The sequence below is a fragment of the Drosophila bipectinata genome, chromosome 2L, assembly GCF_030179905.1.
Source record: "Drosophila bipectinata strain 14024-0381.07 chromosome 2L, DbipHiC1v2, whole genome shotgun sequence".
NCBI classification, from domain to species: Eukaryota; Metazoa; Arthropoda; class Insecta; order Diptera; family Drosophilidae; genus Drosophila; species Drosophila bipectinata.
Genome location: NC_091736.1, coordinates 1190702 through 1206535, shown reverse-complemented (window position 1 = coordinate 1206535; position 15834 = coordinate 1190702). Strand labels below are relative to the sequence as shown.

Genomic DNA, 15834 nt, shown 5'->3' with positions numbered 1-15834 from the left:
TGAGTGAGTGTGTGTATGTGTGTGCGTGCGTGTAAAAGTGTATGTGTATGGGTGTATGTGTGTCCGCCATAATGCCAAATTGAACTCTAGCATATTGGGACTTAAAAACAACCGGAATTTGAACAGCAAACAAAAGCTATCGTATAATTTTCAACATTTTTTACTTGCATGTTTGCATTGCCTTGCTCGTCATTTTTTTATTGTATATCCTTTCCCTTTCTATCTCTCTTACTGTCTCTCTCTCTCTCTCTCTCTCTCTTACTGTATCTTTATATTTCCATCTCTATTTTCGGTTTGCCTGTAAAAGATACTGCTGGAATGCTAGGAATCGTTGTTCCACTGCGTGCATTTTAATTGACTTGTCGGTCTCGCTCTAATTTTGCTCAGTCTATCTCTTTCTCTTGGATATGTTTATCCTGCAGCCTGTGCGTTTCTCGCATGTGCCTAATTACTGAAAAGAAATTCATTTGATTTTATTCAGTTTCCACATTTTTTACATTTATTCCTTTAGTTTTTACATGTGGGACCGAAAAGCAATTGCATGTTATTTACAATTACAATATTGCAGCGTCATCAGGACAGTTCTGGTTTCATCATGATTTTAATGGTTTAATTTTTTATTTGATTTAATGTAAATCTTCTCTACACCCACTAAAATATTTGCTTTGTGTAATCAAAAAGCTAATCGCTCTGACTAACCGTAAAGCCAACAAAGCACACGAGTGAGTTCATTCAAATGTATCTATAAAATAAAAGCACTGCAACAAAGCCTCGTTGACTAACCGACACAATGCCTTAATATAATCTAATACTACTTTTTCCTACATGTATTTAATGGCTTGTGGTGTTGGCAAAGTTTCTTGGAATCTGTCCTCTAGGGATTACTATTTCGTTTAGAGAACAGCGGGTTCTAGTCAGATCTACAAAGCCAGGCTTTTAAGTTACAAGTATAATAAAAGCTCCAGTCTTCCATCAACAAAAATCTATACAACTTTCCCTTGAGACTCCAACTTTTCGATGTCATTCTTCTCGCTCGCAACCTGTTTACATTCGTGTGGTAGTCCAACTTAGCCCAGAAAGGTCGCAGTAAGTAATCTTTGGTAATAAAACGCTCTCGACGCTCACGACCAGGACATAATCAATTTTTAGTGGCTAATGAACGCCCTGGAAGCCGAGAATGAAAGCCGAGAATTGCACAATTTGCGGCTAGGACACACTGGAAGAGACCGAGCTTAAACTTGGTTGGCTTCTTCTGTCAAGTTGACTTAGTGCCATTTGTGGCCAAAAAGTTTCAGCTGCCATTGACTATTTCCGCTATGCCAGCCAAAAACAACAAGGCGACGGATGGGTCGTAAGAGCTCCGGAAAGCCAAAACTTTGCAATGCAATGAAATGCAATCGAACGGAACCAAAACCCAGCGACATGCATTTTCCTTTCGCCCCGTCTTCAGGGCTAGCCCCATTGTTTTTTATTCACCCCCCAGTACCACCCGGCCCCTCGAAGAGCCTGAGTGCGCTGTCGAGGGTCGAGTGCTTTTGGCGCACTTTAAAAAAATTTTATTGCGAACAAATTATGTAGCACATTTCTCAGCGCTTTCCTCACATCCCTGTGCCAGGCACTTGCCAGGACTTGATTTATGGTGCCATCTCCAAATGTGAAATTGAGCGAAAAGCAGTCCTGATCGATGGCTTCTGCCATCCAGCGTTCTCAACCGACGACATGCGTTCAATTAATTCGCGACTGTGGCCGACCGTTTGACATTTTCATTAGGAAAACAAAAACACAAAAAAAAAAAAATGGGAAAATATTGAGAAAAACTGGGCGACTGCGACGTTTACATTTCATGGCCGGATATCCTGCTGAAAAAAAAAGGAAAAGCTGAAAACGAAACAGAAACTGAAACTAAAAGAAATGTCTGTTTCCGTTTGAAGTCCACGGAACCGGTATTCGCTGCCACACCACACACACACACACAAACACTGAGACCGCCAAACAGACACACACATATATCCTAGAAGTTCGCATTTAGCCGCAAAACGACTTTAATTTGCGGTGCCGATGGCGCTACTTCCCGCTGACCCGCCCACCCCACCGGCTTCACCTCTTCCCTCGAGAAGACTCTGGATGGTCTGATTTCATTACACAATCTGCGCTTAAATGCTAACTTTTTTTGCCTCCTTGGGTTCCGTTTGGGAAACTTGGCCACTTTTCTTTGTGGCTTTGCCTTTAAATTGTTTTGTTGGCCAGTCGGGCAGATCTCTCCGGTTTGGTTTTCTTGGTCCTTGAATGGGGATTTTTCGCTTGTGCGCTCCGTATCCTGATGCCCGATGCCTGGTGCTTGGTGCCTTGTGCCTGTGCGAATTCCTTGCCCCATGTGTTGCATGTGCTCCTATCGATTGGTGCGTCTTACGCGAATTGAATTTAAAATCAAAGCCTTTTGGTTAGGAGTGCGATAAAGGATTTGAGCTGAACACTGCCAAATGAATTATTTAGAATGTGGAGCAAGGCTTAGACTGCAAGGAACTATCGAGCCTGAAGAGCTTTAATGCCAAGTCGATTCTTAAAATTCTTGTTCAAGTTGTGATATTTATACTTGAAAGTTTCTTTTAAAGTGACCCAAGAAATGCCTTTGCCCTGGGCGTTATGCGGCCTAATGAACTGTTTTAAGGCTCAGTTCGAGACCTGACCGTTTAATGCTGATTTGTGTACCAAAAAATATACTGCAAAGCTGTTCCACATTTGCCCCGTGGCCCTGGCCATGTGCCAGTTTCAAAGGCTCGCACATATAGACCGCTCCGCCGATTCGCCGCATAGGCTCTTGGAGCACCTTGAGCCTCCGGCTGCCTCTGGATTCGTTCTTGGAGATGGCGAAGCAGAAGGCCTGGGTGGCTGGCTGGCTGGCTGGCTGGCCTTTCAGTGTCATTTAGTGAAATTGCCTGTAATGTCTCTGTCCCTGCCCCTGTCCCTGAATCTTCAACGACTGTTGGCTGCTGCATTGTCTAACCACAGCAAAGCATTAGCTTTTCTCTCGTACTTTACGACTTGGTCGTGTGTCAGCTCCAGCTGCGGCTGCTTTTGCATTTTTCATTAGCCTGCGCACATTCGGCTGGCTGCCTGTCCTGGCTGGCTGCTCTCGACCCACCTGTCCGAACATCCTGGCGTCCCACCGGCAGCCACTCGAGATGCCAGCCCCACCCCGGATAGCCCCGACTGGCCCCGGCGTGGTCGTGGTGTTGATTTTACAAGTGCATTTTGCACTTGATTCTGCGCAACTCGGCTCAAGTCGCATAATAAAATTGTACACGGGCCAAGTATCCTGGGCTGTCGGCATCTGCCTCCTCAGCCATGTATGCTCAAATGCGACTACACAAGTAGTCTCACAGATTTGTTTTCAATTGCCCGCAGAAAGATAGAGATGTGGGTGCAGCCCGGAAACCTAAGCACTCACTCAGCAAGAACTGTGTGATTATCTGCAGTTTCTCCGTCCAAATGTCATGGTCAAGTGGGAAAAAGATCGAACCATATGATTGTCTCGTTAACTCCAGTCCATGTCAGGCCAGAATGAAAAAGAACCCCTAAATCGATAAATATGTTTTAATTGTTTCGTCACATTATCGAAGTAGTCACCGCAATTTAACAGCCTGCCCGAGGCCTGAAAACCAAACCAGATTCAGCACTTGAACAAACAACAAGCAATCGGCAATCGGTGGCGGGGCAAACAATCAATGAGCCCGAATAAATTGCTGTCATTAATGGCCTACACTTCCTGTGTGCCGCTGGGACGACGTGTCGTCGGCGGCGAGTACATGTTAATTTTCGACGCCGGCAGGCAATTGCGGCAAAACAATTTATTGTTATACAATGGCCGCAGAAATCTATGGCGTTAATCAGAATGAAAAGAGGTAACCACCTCTTTAGTGGCCACTACCCAGGCCCGCCACCCGTAATTATCGTTAATTAAAAGTACATTATTTCAGCCGAGACATGCTTAATAAGAGAACAATTTCGAACGAAAAAAAATATAACAATTCCAAGAATCGATAAATCGTAATTTAGTTTCACTCCGGCTTAGAACAAGCTGTTTTTTAGCTGACTTTCTGCAGGGTTTCGATTTGCCATTAAGCTCTTTACACACAACATAAAAATTTGTTGCCTACTTTCAGGGGCTGGGGTGGCAGTTCCTTGGTTTGGCTTCCGTGTGCGGTGTTCATTAGCGTTTTGTCGCCTCCATGCGGCAGACTGAGCCCGATTGAAAGCATTTTTTCGACGCTTTGTTGTAATTTTTACAACATTTCTATTTTTCCCATTGCGTGCACCAGTCGAGCTAGTTAGCGGGGGCTAGGTGGGGGCTTCGCTTCGTAAAAATAGGAAATCCATCGAATGGCCACAGATATATTGGCAAAGTCGATGATTAGAGCTTGTGCGAAAAGGTGAAAGTTTAATGAACACATGGCGTGTGCGTATTCGCAATGATGAAGCAAATATTTGCTGAAAAAAAAATTAATAATAAATATCAAAAGTCCACGTGGCCAACCAGGCGTATGAGCAATATGAATAATTTGCCAGACCATTTTAAGTGGAACAAAGGGTAAAATTATCGTATAATTGTCACCTTAGTCCTGGAATCCGTCAGCTGTTTCGAAAAAGAAAATATTGTTTTGCCAATCCCTTGATTTTTGCGTACGTGCGTTGGCTTTGACTCTTTGTTGGCCTTTTGGCGGATAATTCGTCTCCCTTACGGGCTCCTCGCTGTTTGTCAATCAGCGTCGCAAATTGTTGATTACACCTACATTAAGTCAAGGGCAGGACAACAGTTACAGTTACAGTTATGTGGAGCAGCCGATCGATACTTTCTCCCACTTCCACTTTTACTTCCCTTTCCCTTTCGCCTTTTCTGGTGTTTTTTTTCTGTGTTCTATGGCCCTCTTGCTTTGTGTGACTGCGATTTTGCACACGAAAAGCAAACGAAACCAGAAAACGTGGCTCTACATACCGAGTCCATCATGCTCACATCTATATACCGCAACTATATAGTCATATATACACGTATATATCTGTTGGCGTTTCTTCCTTCTTGTCGCGACTAGTATATAGGCCAACCAGTTTGTGCCAGTGTGAGTGAGTCGTTTTATTTGCCTTATTACTGACACGCAGCATATTTAGTAGCTGGCTTAGTGACATTGCCTTGTTTATAGTCGCTCCTCCACGGAGCATGGAGCTGAGCTGGATGGCTCTGGAATAGGGGCTAACTGGCGGGGGGCTGGGCCGGGTAGCCCTCAGGTCGGGTCGACTCGCTCATTAGCCTGTCTACGTGCTGGCCAGTGCACGTGTATGCAAATATGCGAGTGTGCATGCTTGTGGGTGTCAGTGGGTCTATACCTCAGTATAGTATGTCTGACATTGACTTGTGTTTGTTTGCTCAGTGGCAAGTCGAGGAGAAATAAAAGTTTCCTTAAAAACACAAACAACTAGGCACGAATATTACGTATACGTCATGTTGATGGATTGGTCATTGTTTAACTTTTTTAACTTTGTTATTTCATATTCTGGCTAGTTGTAAGTTTAATGTTTTTTAAAGAGTTTCACTTTGAAATTTTAAAAGTTTTCCTGAAAAAGCCGTAAACAAGGAAGTAAGTTAAAATAAATATTACGTATAATATACGTACGAAAATTCTACGTTGGGGTATATTTATAGTTTTTTAATATGTAAATCCAAACTAAAACTTACTTTAATTAAACTGTTTAATACCTTAAATTCAATTTAAAAACATTGGGAAGTATCATTGAGTTCAATTCTTGCAAATATTACGTATACGACTGAGCCAAAAATTATATTTTTTATGTTCTACAATGGGTTTGCTTAAGTTTGTATTCATTTAAAGTCAATTTTTTATTTTCAAGTGGTTTATTTATTTAAAAATACAATATTGCATGGGTTATGAGGAAGAATATTGCTGTATTTTTAGCTGTTTGAGATCGCATTTTTTTCAGCGCTTCGAAGTCTGAATTCTACCGAGGCATGTTTTTTCATAAAAACTAACTTGTGTCTTGAAGTGTGCTCTCCCTCTACCAACTAAGTGTTCAACTCCTTTCAGTGTCTTTTTTTAATGTTTTCAGTTCATGTTTCACAATTCTCTGTTTTTTACCCTCCTTTCTAAATACTTACCTTCCTCTACTATTTGAGATTTAATTGTTTTATGTTTCATATTCTATCTGTTAAGTGTTTCCGATGTGCGTCTATGCCTTTGCGTCTTTTACTCAGAAATTCAATCCAATTGGCTGACAATTATATTTTCCATTGATGTTGTAATTGATGACGAAGAGACAAATTTAAGAATTCTTGAGACCTATCAAAAAATTCAATATTCAGTTCTATATCCGAATTCGATTGCTTTTGCATTAGACGTTAATCTTGTCATGAGTTGTATTGTATGCTTTTGATGAAAAACAATTAATAATAAATGTATTTTTCCCCTTTAACCACTATCGAGAGACGATCTCACACGGCCCAAAACTAATCACAGAACTGTATATATTTTCTATGCATCTGCCCCACCATCACCGCCAAAACAATCAAACCCAAAACGCAACCGCCACCGCAACCGCAATCTCCAACCACAACCACTGTGTGTGTGTTGTTATCGTCGTCGCTTGGTGTTGGTCTTCGTGCTATCGTGCTATCGTTGTGCTATCGGTTCCGATATCCATATCGATCTTGCGCCCAAAGTGCGCCCAGGGACGAGCCGCCAGGTTGGAGCGCGGCCGACGCTGCAGCGTCCAGGATCAGCAACAACAGCAGGCCACCTGCCACCGACGCTGGGTGAAGCGCAACCGAGTAAGTGCCACAACATAGGGCCAGGTACGACGGAAGCTGCAGATCCTCGTAATACTTATTAGCCCAGCAGTCTGGCATTTTCACCCTGTCACCTTAATATTTCAAAATTCCCATCACTGTGTCACTCTTTCCCGCCCCTCACTCTTCTTTCACGCACCATTTTATCGATGTTCAGCGCATTATCGGTTAGGTGAAGCAGACATAAATATATCGATAAGATAATGGAGTCATCGGAAAAGCTCCCTCTATTTTCAAACTTCTTTCATAAGACATTTTCATTAAATCGAGAGAGTTTTGTTAAGGGCAAAGTTTTTTTTATAAATATTTTATAAAAAGTTATGTGAAATAAATTGTTTTCCAAAATAAAACACAGTTGGATTAAATTCTTATTCTGAATTTTTATATATCTTATTTCTGTCAATAATTTCATTACTAAATACTTAATTATTAAATTACAACAATCTTTGGGACAACAAACTATTTCACTTTAACTTTTTCCAAATAAAACTGAAAAAACTTCAAAAAATGTTAAGCTAACGATGACCTTTTACCTCGGCAGATACAAGACGCCTCCTTGGGCGGCTCTTCGGACGATGAGGACTTTCTGGGCGTTCTGCGCGGTCCCAGCACCTTTGCAAATGCCTTTCTCTACGTAGGCCTGGGCACTGTGGCACTGGGCCTGGTCATCGCATTCGTTGGCACCGGCGAGAAGGGCTTCAAAACCGTGGAACTAAGACTTATAGGCCCATCTCTTATAGGCAATATTATAGTTTTTCTCCCCCTATCTCTAACTATTTCGATCTAACGTGTTTGATATTTATTTAGGATTGGGCCTGATCTGTTGCATTTTACGCATTCTTTTCTGCATCTGTCCATCGCACTGCATCTCATCCAGCAAGAAGACGCACAAGAAAAATGGCAACAAAATAGATGCGGACCACACAACATCGCTGCTCCGGAAGGAAAGCAAGAGAGTGTTCATAGCCAGAGAACCCAGTATACAGGTTGGTATATAGTAGCTGGGAATATTGAATATTAGAGAGAGACCCATTACTTTCCTATACTTTTAGCCGAAATATCCCATAGCGCACAAACGGAGCCAAAGCAAAATGCTCAACGAGGGCATGGAGGCACTGCGTCAAATAGCCACCACATCGCTGTTCATGCAGAATGAGCAGAAAACCGCCATAAATCGGGTGGTGCCGATCATCAATGAGCCGGAGAGCGGTGGTAAGTTTAAACATCGAAAAAAAGCTAAGTCATCCTTTTTAATTTAAAACTAATATTATTTTAGATGCTCCACTGGAGATGAAGAAACTGCAGACGGCTCTGAATGCCTGCGAAATGAGCGATGAGGAGCAGGATAAGGAGCAGGATCAGGAGCAGCAGCAGCAACAGCAGATTGCCAAACATACAACCACAACAACAACAGCAACAAAAGCCACAACTGCCGTTACGAGTAGTACCACCAAAGACCCAACAGCCATCTCGAGAGTAACGAGGGCAACCACATTGAGCACCGTGGACGAGAAGCCCGACAGCAAACTGGTGCGGCAACGTGTGGCCCTGCAACAGCAACGCCAGCAACAACAGCAGATGCAACTGGAGTCGCAGGTCTCAAAATCACAGTCGCTGTCCTCCTCCTCGACGGTGAAGGACTCCCTGGATGGCGGCGTTGTGGAGGTGGAGGAGACCTCCCTTGTGGATGCCACTGCCTCGGTACCATCGACCACGTTGCCGAGTAGCTGCAGTACTGGAGCCATACCAAGGATCTCGCGGCCGGGCATCTCGACGGGAGCCACGCCCAAAACGACAACGACAACGCCCACCACCAGCACCCGACTGCCCACATCCCAGTCGCATCCCACGAGCTACGACCTGCCGCCGGCCCTGCCGCACACGTACTCCGCTACAGCAACGGTACGTGGACCACTGGGCATGTCGATGAGTAGCTCCGCCTATGCCATGCCAGCCAGTGCCAGAATAGGAACACCGTTAGGATCAGGATCGGGATCGACTGGAGCGGGAACGACAGCAGGAACGCAGCCTCCCACCACCACAACGATCAGTTTGCTGCCGCTACCGGCGCCGCCGACAATGGCCACCGCCACTGTGGCCACTATACCCGGCCAGGTGCTGGAGGCCTCTGGGGCCACGAGTCTGAGTCTGAGCTTAATGCAACCCATGTCGACAATGCGACCGGCCACGGCGTCGGGCCTAACCACCTCGTCGTTCACCACCAGCGCCGCCCTGGATCCCCACAGATCACACCCGTCATCCGCCGGATCGGTAATGGGGCGTGGCAGCCTACTCCTGGCCCCGCCGAAATCGTCCGCGGGGGCGGCGACGGGTTCGGTGGCGTCGTCGAGCAAATTCGAGCCAGAACTGGTGCTCAGTCCGGCTAAACTTGGCCAGTAGGATAATAAATGTATGGGATTTAGTTACGATTTTAGTTAGCCAGCAGGTCTATGTATATGTCTAGGTTCTAGGCTCGAGTGTGTGTGTGTGATTTTATGCGTGTGTGTCAGTGTGTATCCAGGTGAATGGTAAAGGATGTGAGTGTTAAATTATGAAAGATATTGAAAATTAAAACCGAGAAAAAAATAGAGATCAGAATTTAGTTACATATATGTACCCTAAAACTATCTTTTGAATGTGCCACATAACTAACTAATACAAAAACACTAAATAATATACCCATAAATGTCATGTTTTGAGCTTGAAACTTTCAAAATTATGGATTTTTTTCCAGTTGAAGGCATAATTGGCATTTCTGATTAAATCTATTCGTTCAAAACATGACTTTTGATACCATATGTAACTTCTTTTCCACCACAAACTGCTTTCAGTGTCTAGTCCTTTGTCTACTTCCCAAAGCTTTCCTGCATTATAATTCGCCAATTCCTTTCGTTTTCTGTTCCTATATTTTCCTATAACTTGTGGACTATCCAACCTACAGATAGCTAGCATCTCTATATATTCCCGTGTCTGATCTGTTCCTGAAAAACGTTTGCCAACCTGCGCTGTTCTAAGCTATCGAGAAAACCAAAAAAACATAGCCAGGGTATTATGAAGTTTGTATACCAAACATATCGTTAATTAAATAACAATAAACACTAAAAATAATATTAAAAAAAAGCATGAAAATAAGCTTGGTATGAAGGCAAACGCTAATAAAAAAACTCATTATAACATAAATAAGAGAAAACCCATTAGATATTGTATCTCGAAATACCAACCAAAATTCGGAGAGTTCAAAAAGTATTAGTCAAATGTGTCAGCGCTCTAAAATCAATCGTCGGAAGAGCCATACCAAACAAATAAAAACTAGGAAATAATTAAATGAAGTTACAGTCAACGCAATAAACAAAGAAAGTTCTGCCATTGTTTGAATTCGTTTTTAAATTCACTCGTTTCCAGTTCACCGTAATTTTTGAAAAATTTTAAGGCACTTTTCGAAGCTATTGCTAAATTCGATATGATATAAAGTCTTTGCTTGCTCCTTCAAACGGTAAGCCCAAGCTTTGTGGGCCGAGGGAATAGAAAGAAATAAATAGAAACTAAAATAAACCGACTCCAATAGAATCGAATGTGGCCGCACAATGTCAGAAACAAACCGAAAACGAAAAAAATGTAACAACTCTTAACAGAACAAATGTGTAAGATGCGTGTACAGAAACTAAAGCTGCAGCCAGACATAGAAAATTATAAAAAGAAAATTATGAATTAGTATGTATGAGTATGTAAACTAAATGTGCAGAAATTAAAAAATATAAAAGATGCATTGTTGTTTAATGCTGGGTATGTGTTATGCAAATGGTGGAAAATTGGACAAAAAGTCTTTTACGGTAGCCCGTTCAGGAATAAAATGAATATAAGCTTCCCAAGAATTTTCTCATCTTGTTAAGCTATTGAAGGGGATCGTCCAGAAAATTTGACAAAAAATCTGAAAAATAATTTGATGCTGGGTTTTGATGCAGATTTAAAGAAAATCCCTCCACAAATCGTTTAAGGTATTCCGCTTATGAATCGGATGATTATTGCCAAAGATATAGCCATCGGAGTGCGCCATATAGAGCCCTCATGCATTTTCCCCATTTTTGAAGGGGATCATCCAGAAAATTTGACAAAAAATCTGAAAAATATTTTGATGCTGGGTTTTGATGCAGATTTAAAGGAAATCCCTGCACAAATCGTTTAAGGTATTCTGCTTATGAATCGGATGATTATTGCCAAAGATATAGCCATCGGAGTGGGCCATATAGTGCCCTCATGCATTTTCCCCATTTTTGAAGGGGATCATCCAGAAAATTTGACAAAAAATCTGAAAAATAATTTTATTCTGGATTTTGATGCAGATTCAAAGGAAATCCCTGCACAAATCGTTTAAGGTATTCCGCTTATGAATCGGATGATTATTGCCAAAGATATAGCCATCGGAGTGGGCCATATAGTGATTTCATGCATTTTCCCCATTTTTGAAGGGGATCATCCAGAAAATTTGACAAAAAATCTGAAAAATAATTTTATTCTGGGTTTTGATGCAGATTTAAAGAAAATCCCTCCACAAATCGTTTAAGGTATTCCGCTTATGAATCGGATGATTATTGCCAAAGATATAGCCATCGGAGTGCGCCATATAGAGCCCTCATGCATTTTCCCCATTTTTGAAGGGAATCATCCAGAAAATTTGACAAAAAATCTGAAAAATATTTTGATGCTGGGGTTTGATGCAGATTTAAAGAAAATCCCTCCACAAATCGTTTAAGGTATTCCGCTTATGAATCGGATGATTATTGCCAAAGATATAGCCATCGGAGTGCGCCATATAGAGCCCTCATGCATTTTCCCCATTTTTGAAGGGAATCATCCAGAAAATTTGACAAAAAATCTGAAAAATATTTTGATGCTGGGTTTTGATGCAGATTTAAAGAAAATCCCTGCACAAATCGTTTAAGGTATTCCGCTTATGAATCGGATGATTATTGCCAAAGATATAGCCATCGGAGTGGGCCATATAGTGCCCTCATGCATTTTCCCCATTTTTGAAGGGGATCGTCCAGAAAATTTGACAAAAAATCTGAAAAATATTTTGATGCTGGGTTTTGATGCAGATTTAAAGAAAATCCCTCCACAAATCGTTTAAGGTACTCCGCTTATGAATCGGATGATTATTGCCAAAGATATAGCCATCGGAATGGGCCATATAGTGATTTCATGCATTTTCCCCATTTTTGAAGGGGATCATCCAGAAAATTTGACAAAAAATCTGAAAAATAATTTTATTCTGGATTTTGATGCAGATTCAAAGGAAATCCCTGCACAAATCGTTTAAGGTATTCCGCTTATGAATCGGATGATTATTGCCAAAGATATAGCCATCGGAGTGGGCCATATAGTGCCCTCATGCATTTTCCCCATTTTTGAAGGGGATACTCCAGAAAATTTGACAAAAAATCTGAAAAATATTTTGATGTGGGTTTTGATGCAGATTTAAAGAAAATCCCTCCACAAATCGTTTAAGGTATTCCGCTTATGAATCGGATGATTATTGCCAAAGATATAGCCATCGGAGTGGGCCATATAGGGCCCTCATGCATTTTCCCCATTTTTGAAGGGAATCATCCAAAAAATTTGACAAAAAATCTGAAAAATATTTTGATGCTGGGTTTTGATGCAGATTTAAAGGAAATCCCTGCACAAATCGTTTAAGGTACTCCGCTTATGAATCGGATGATTATTGCCAAAGATATAGCCATCGGAATGGGCCATATAGTGACCTCATGCATTTTCCCCATTTTTGAAGGGGATCGTCCAGAAAATTTGACAAAAAATCTGAAAAATATTTTGATGCTGGGTTTTGATGCAGATTTAAAGAAAATCCCTCCACAAATCGTTTAAGGTATTCCGCTTATGAATCGGATGATTATTGCCAAAGATATAGCCACCGGAGTGGGCTATATAGTGCCCTCATGCATTTTTCCCATTTTTGAAGGGGCCATCCAGAAAATTTGACAAAAAATATGAAAAATATTTTGATGCTGGGTTTTGATGCAGATTTAAAGGAAATCCCTGCACAAATCGTTTAAGGTATTCCGCTTATGAATCGGATGATTATTGAAAAAGATATAGCCACGGCAGTGCGTGATATTGGCTTCCCAATCGTTTCATGTAGATAATTGTGTAAGTACCTTATACACAAACTCTACATACTCACAGGAAGTCGTCTAGCGCCCTCTGGCTGTATTTTACAGTACCAACAAAGCTTACATACATTTAAGTTTCTGTAATAAATTATTGCCAAGACCACGTTGCGTATGCGTAACCAAAGAGATGTAAAATGTTTGAACAAAATATCCGATTTAAGAAGTTTCCTTAAATATTTTACATTTAGGAAAAGGTTAATAGAGCCTAGAGTCACTTTTCATGGAAATTGGGGCTAAAATAAAAATCATATGTTGGTTTCAAAAGGAAAAACTTGTACACGAATCTAAAAATTATTTAGGGAGTAAATGTGTTGATAAGCTACGCTGATTTATCATTAAGCTATTTTCTGCTAATTAACTTCTCTAATGGAACATAAATACAACATTAATCAACAATTGCTATTACTGCTTCATTTGCTACATTTCATTGGTGATTTTACTTGTATTTTAACAATGGGTTTATTAAGGCTGTTTCTTTGGCGCTTCGGTCTAGTTTTTTATTTAGTTGGAGTAAGATCAGGTAAGAAGGGTTTAATTCAATGATATCGATTTTTTCTTTTCCTAGGTGCTTGCAAAATTCGAGTACACAAATATCAAGTGCAGCCTTGCAGACGTCGAATTTGGGAACTTCGAGATATGCCATCTGAAGTCAGTGAATCGAACCTACAAATACATGGAAATGAAACTAAACCTAAACAAACCTGTCACTAAAGTCAAGGTAGTATTTAAACTACATAAACTTAAAAATATTATAACTGGTAGTTCTGTTTCAACAATTTAGGCCAATATTGCAATTTACAAAAAGTTAAATGGCTACAAACCTTTCCTTTACAACATTACCGTGGACGGCTGCCGTTTTCTCAACAATCCCAAATCATATCCTGTTTTCAGCTATTTGTTTCGGTTTATTAGTACTTACTCAAATATGAATCACACCTGTCCCTTTCATGTGAGTGCATGATATACTTTTGGTTTCATATGAAAGAAGATGTATTCACAGGACTACGTTTGGGTTGATAAACTACCTGGGAGTTTCGTAAATGAACTTGTCACGAAAGTTCTTCCAGTTCCGGATGGAGAATATATGTTTGATACAAACTGGTACACTGACGAAGTTCTTCGTGCTACAATTTCGGTTTACGGGAAAATTTTTTAATATTTATTAATATTATATTTATATAATCTAAAATAAAAGAATGGCCCAAACACTACAATTCAAGAATTATCTTATATCCATAATGAATAAGACTTGTGAAAATTTGAAAATGTATTGTTTCAGTTTATTTCTTTTGTTCCGGCTTAAACATTTTATCCAAAGAGTTCTGTGTGAGTTGGTTATTTCTTTTTTATCTAATTAAATATAAGTACAACGTGAAATATAAATTTGTATGCTAGAGTTCATTGGGTGGCCTCAGTTTAGAGTTAAAGTTAATCCGTTGAAATGAGCTGCCTTTGCTGAGGTCAGTAAGCTGCTGTAAAAAGCAGAGACTTTTCGATTTACTTCTCATACACATACACTATGGTCAGCACTTATTGTTAGAAAGAGATCTACTATAACAATAATTATATATCAGTTTTCCTTATACGGTACTATGTGTATTTCTGTGTATGTTTTCGTGTGTCTAAGCGTGTACCCAATACCAAACTGTTCTTTAGATTTCGATTCTTTTCAATTTAGTTGTCACCTTATCAATTCAGTCATGCCAAGCTCAGAGCAGGGCTCTTCTAAAATATCGATCAGCGATCAGTTCCCAAAGTCATAATCTTTACTCGTGAATACCTGAAGTTGGGTCATTGTTTCATTTTTTTGGATCTAAAAGTGCTACAAGGTTATATTTTGTTTTTCAATTGTTTTGAATACATATTTATTAAGTATTTAAGTATCTATATTTGCTGTGTTTGAGTGTGTGTGGGCTCTACTACGGTTTGACATTGAGTTCTAATTGATTAATCGTCTGTGAAGTTCTAAGGATTAACATAGACACCAAAAAACATGAGTAACTAGTTGGCTGTTTTTAGATTCTCCGTGTTTTACAATCATCCGGTTAAATTCATTTTTTGAAATTTTGTATTCCATCAAAGGCCTGAACGGGCGGCATCTTGGGGATCGGATGAGATCCATTCCCTTCTCAGTATTATCTTATGTTTGTTCTGCCTGACAATGTGCGATTTTTGATTTCCATTTTCTTTAGAAAGTGGTTTTTAATATTATAAGCTACTAAAATTAAAACAAGTGACTCCCATGTTGTTAATTAAATTTAAAATCTAACATATTTTCTTTTTGCTGCTCAATGGCAAGTTCCAAACTGACCTTTAATTTGAATTTTCACATTGTTTTCTGTTACACATTTGTATCACACCAATATTTATGCTGGCGGGTAGTTGCTCGTTAAGTAAACTTTCCATTAATCCTGGTTACCGCCATTCAAAATACAAAACCGATAACTTTTTGTTAATCACCAAGGGTCTGAGGGATAGATAGATGGATGTTTTGTGTCAACATACGAGTATTATCACCCTTGCGCTTCAGCGAAGCCTGTCTTACATGTCTACCAACTATGAAATGCATTGTAACCGCGCCAGTGGGTACTCCTAGTACCCAATACATACAGTATGCCGGGGGCTGGTCTCTAAATATGTACAAAACATCAATATTCAGATAGTAAGTACCCTCGTTACTTAGCTACTATCACACACACTGACCGAACCTGTTGCTCTCGCATTGTTGCATTGTCAGAGAGGTTTTACAACTAGTATCATAGCTATTTTGTGAGTATTGCTTCAGTTTTATAC

The 15834-nt window shown here is 40.4% G+C and overlaps 1 protein-coding gene across 5 annotated transcripts in view; it reads left to right on the top strand.

Moving 5' to 3' along the window:
• LOC108131231 (streptococcal hemagglutinin) overlaps positions 1-10631 on the top strand; it is a 54467-nt gene extending 43836 nt beyond the window's left edge. For all 5 annotated transcript variants that reach the window (XM_043212737.2, XM_017250014.2, XM_017250013.3 and 2 more), the window contains 5 exons: positions 6728-6835; positions 7395-7593; positions 7661-7839; positions 7906-8065; positions 8130-10631. In XM_043212737.2, coding sequence (XP_043068672.1) covers positions 6728-6835; positions 7395-7593; positions 7661-7839; positions 7906-8065; positions 8130-9253 — 1770 coding nt within the window. In that variant the 3' untranslated portion in view covers positions 9254-10631. The remainder of the gene's footprint in view (positions 1-6727; positions 6836-7394; positions 7594-7660; positions 7840-7905; positions 8066-8129) is intronic.
• The last annotated feature ends 5203 nt before the right edge of the window (positions 10632-15834 follow it).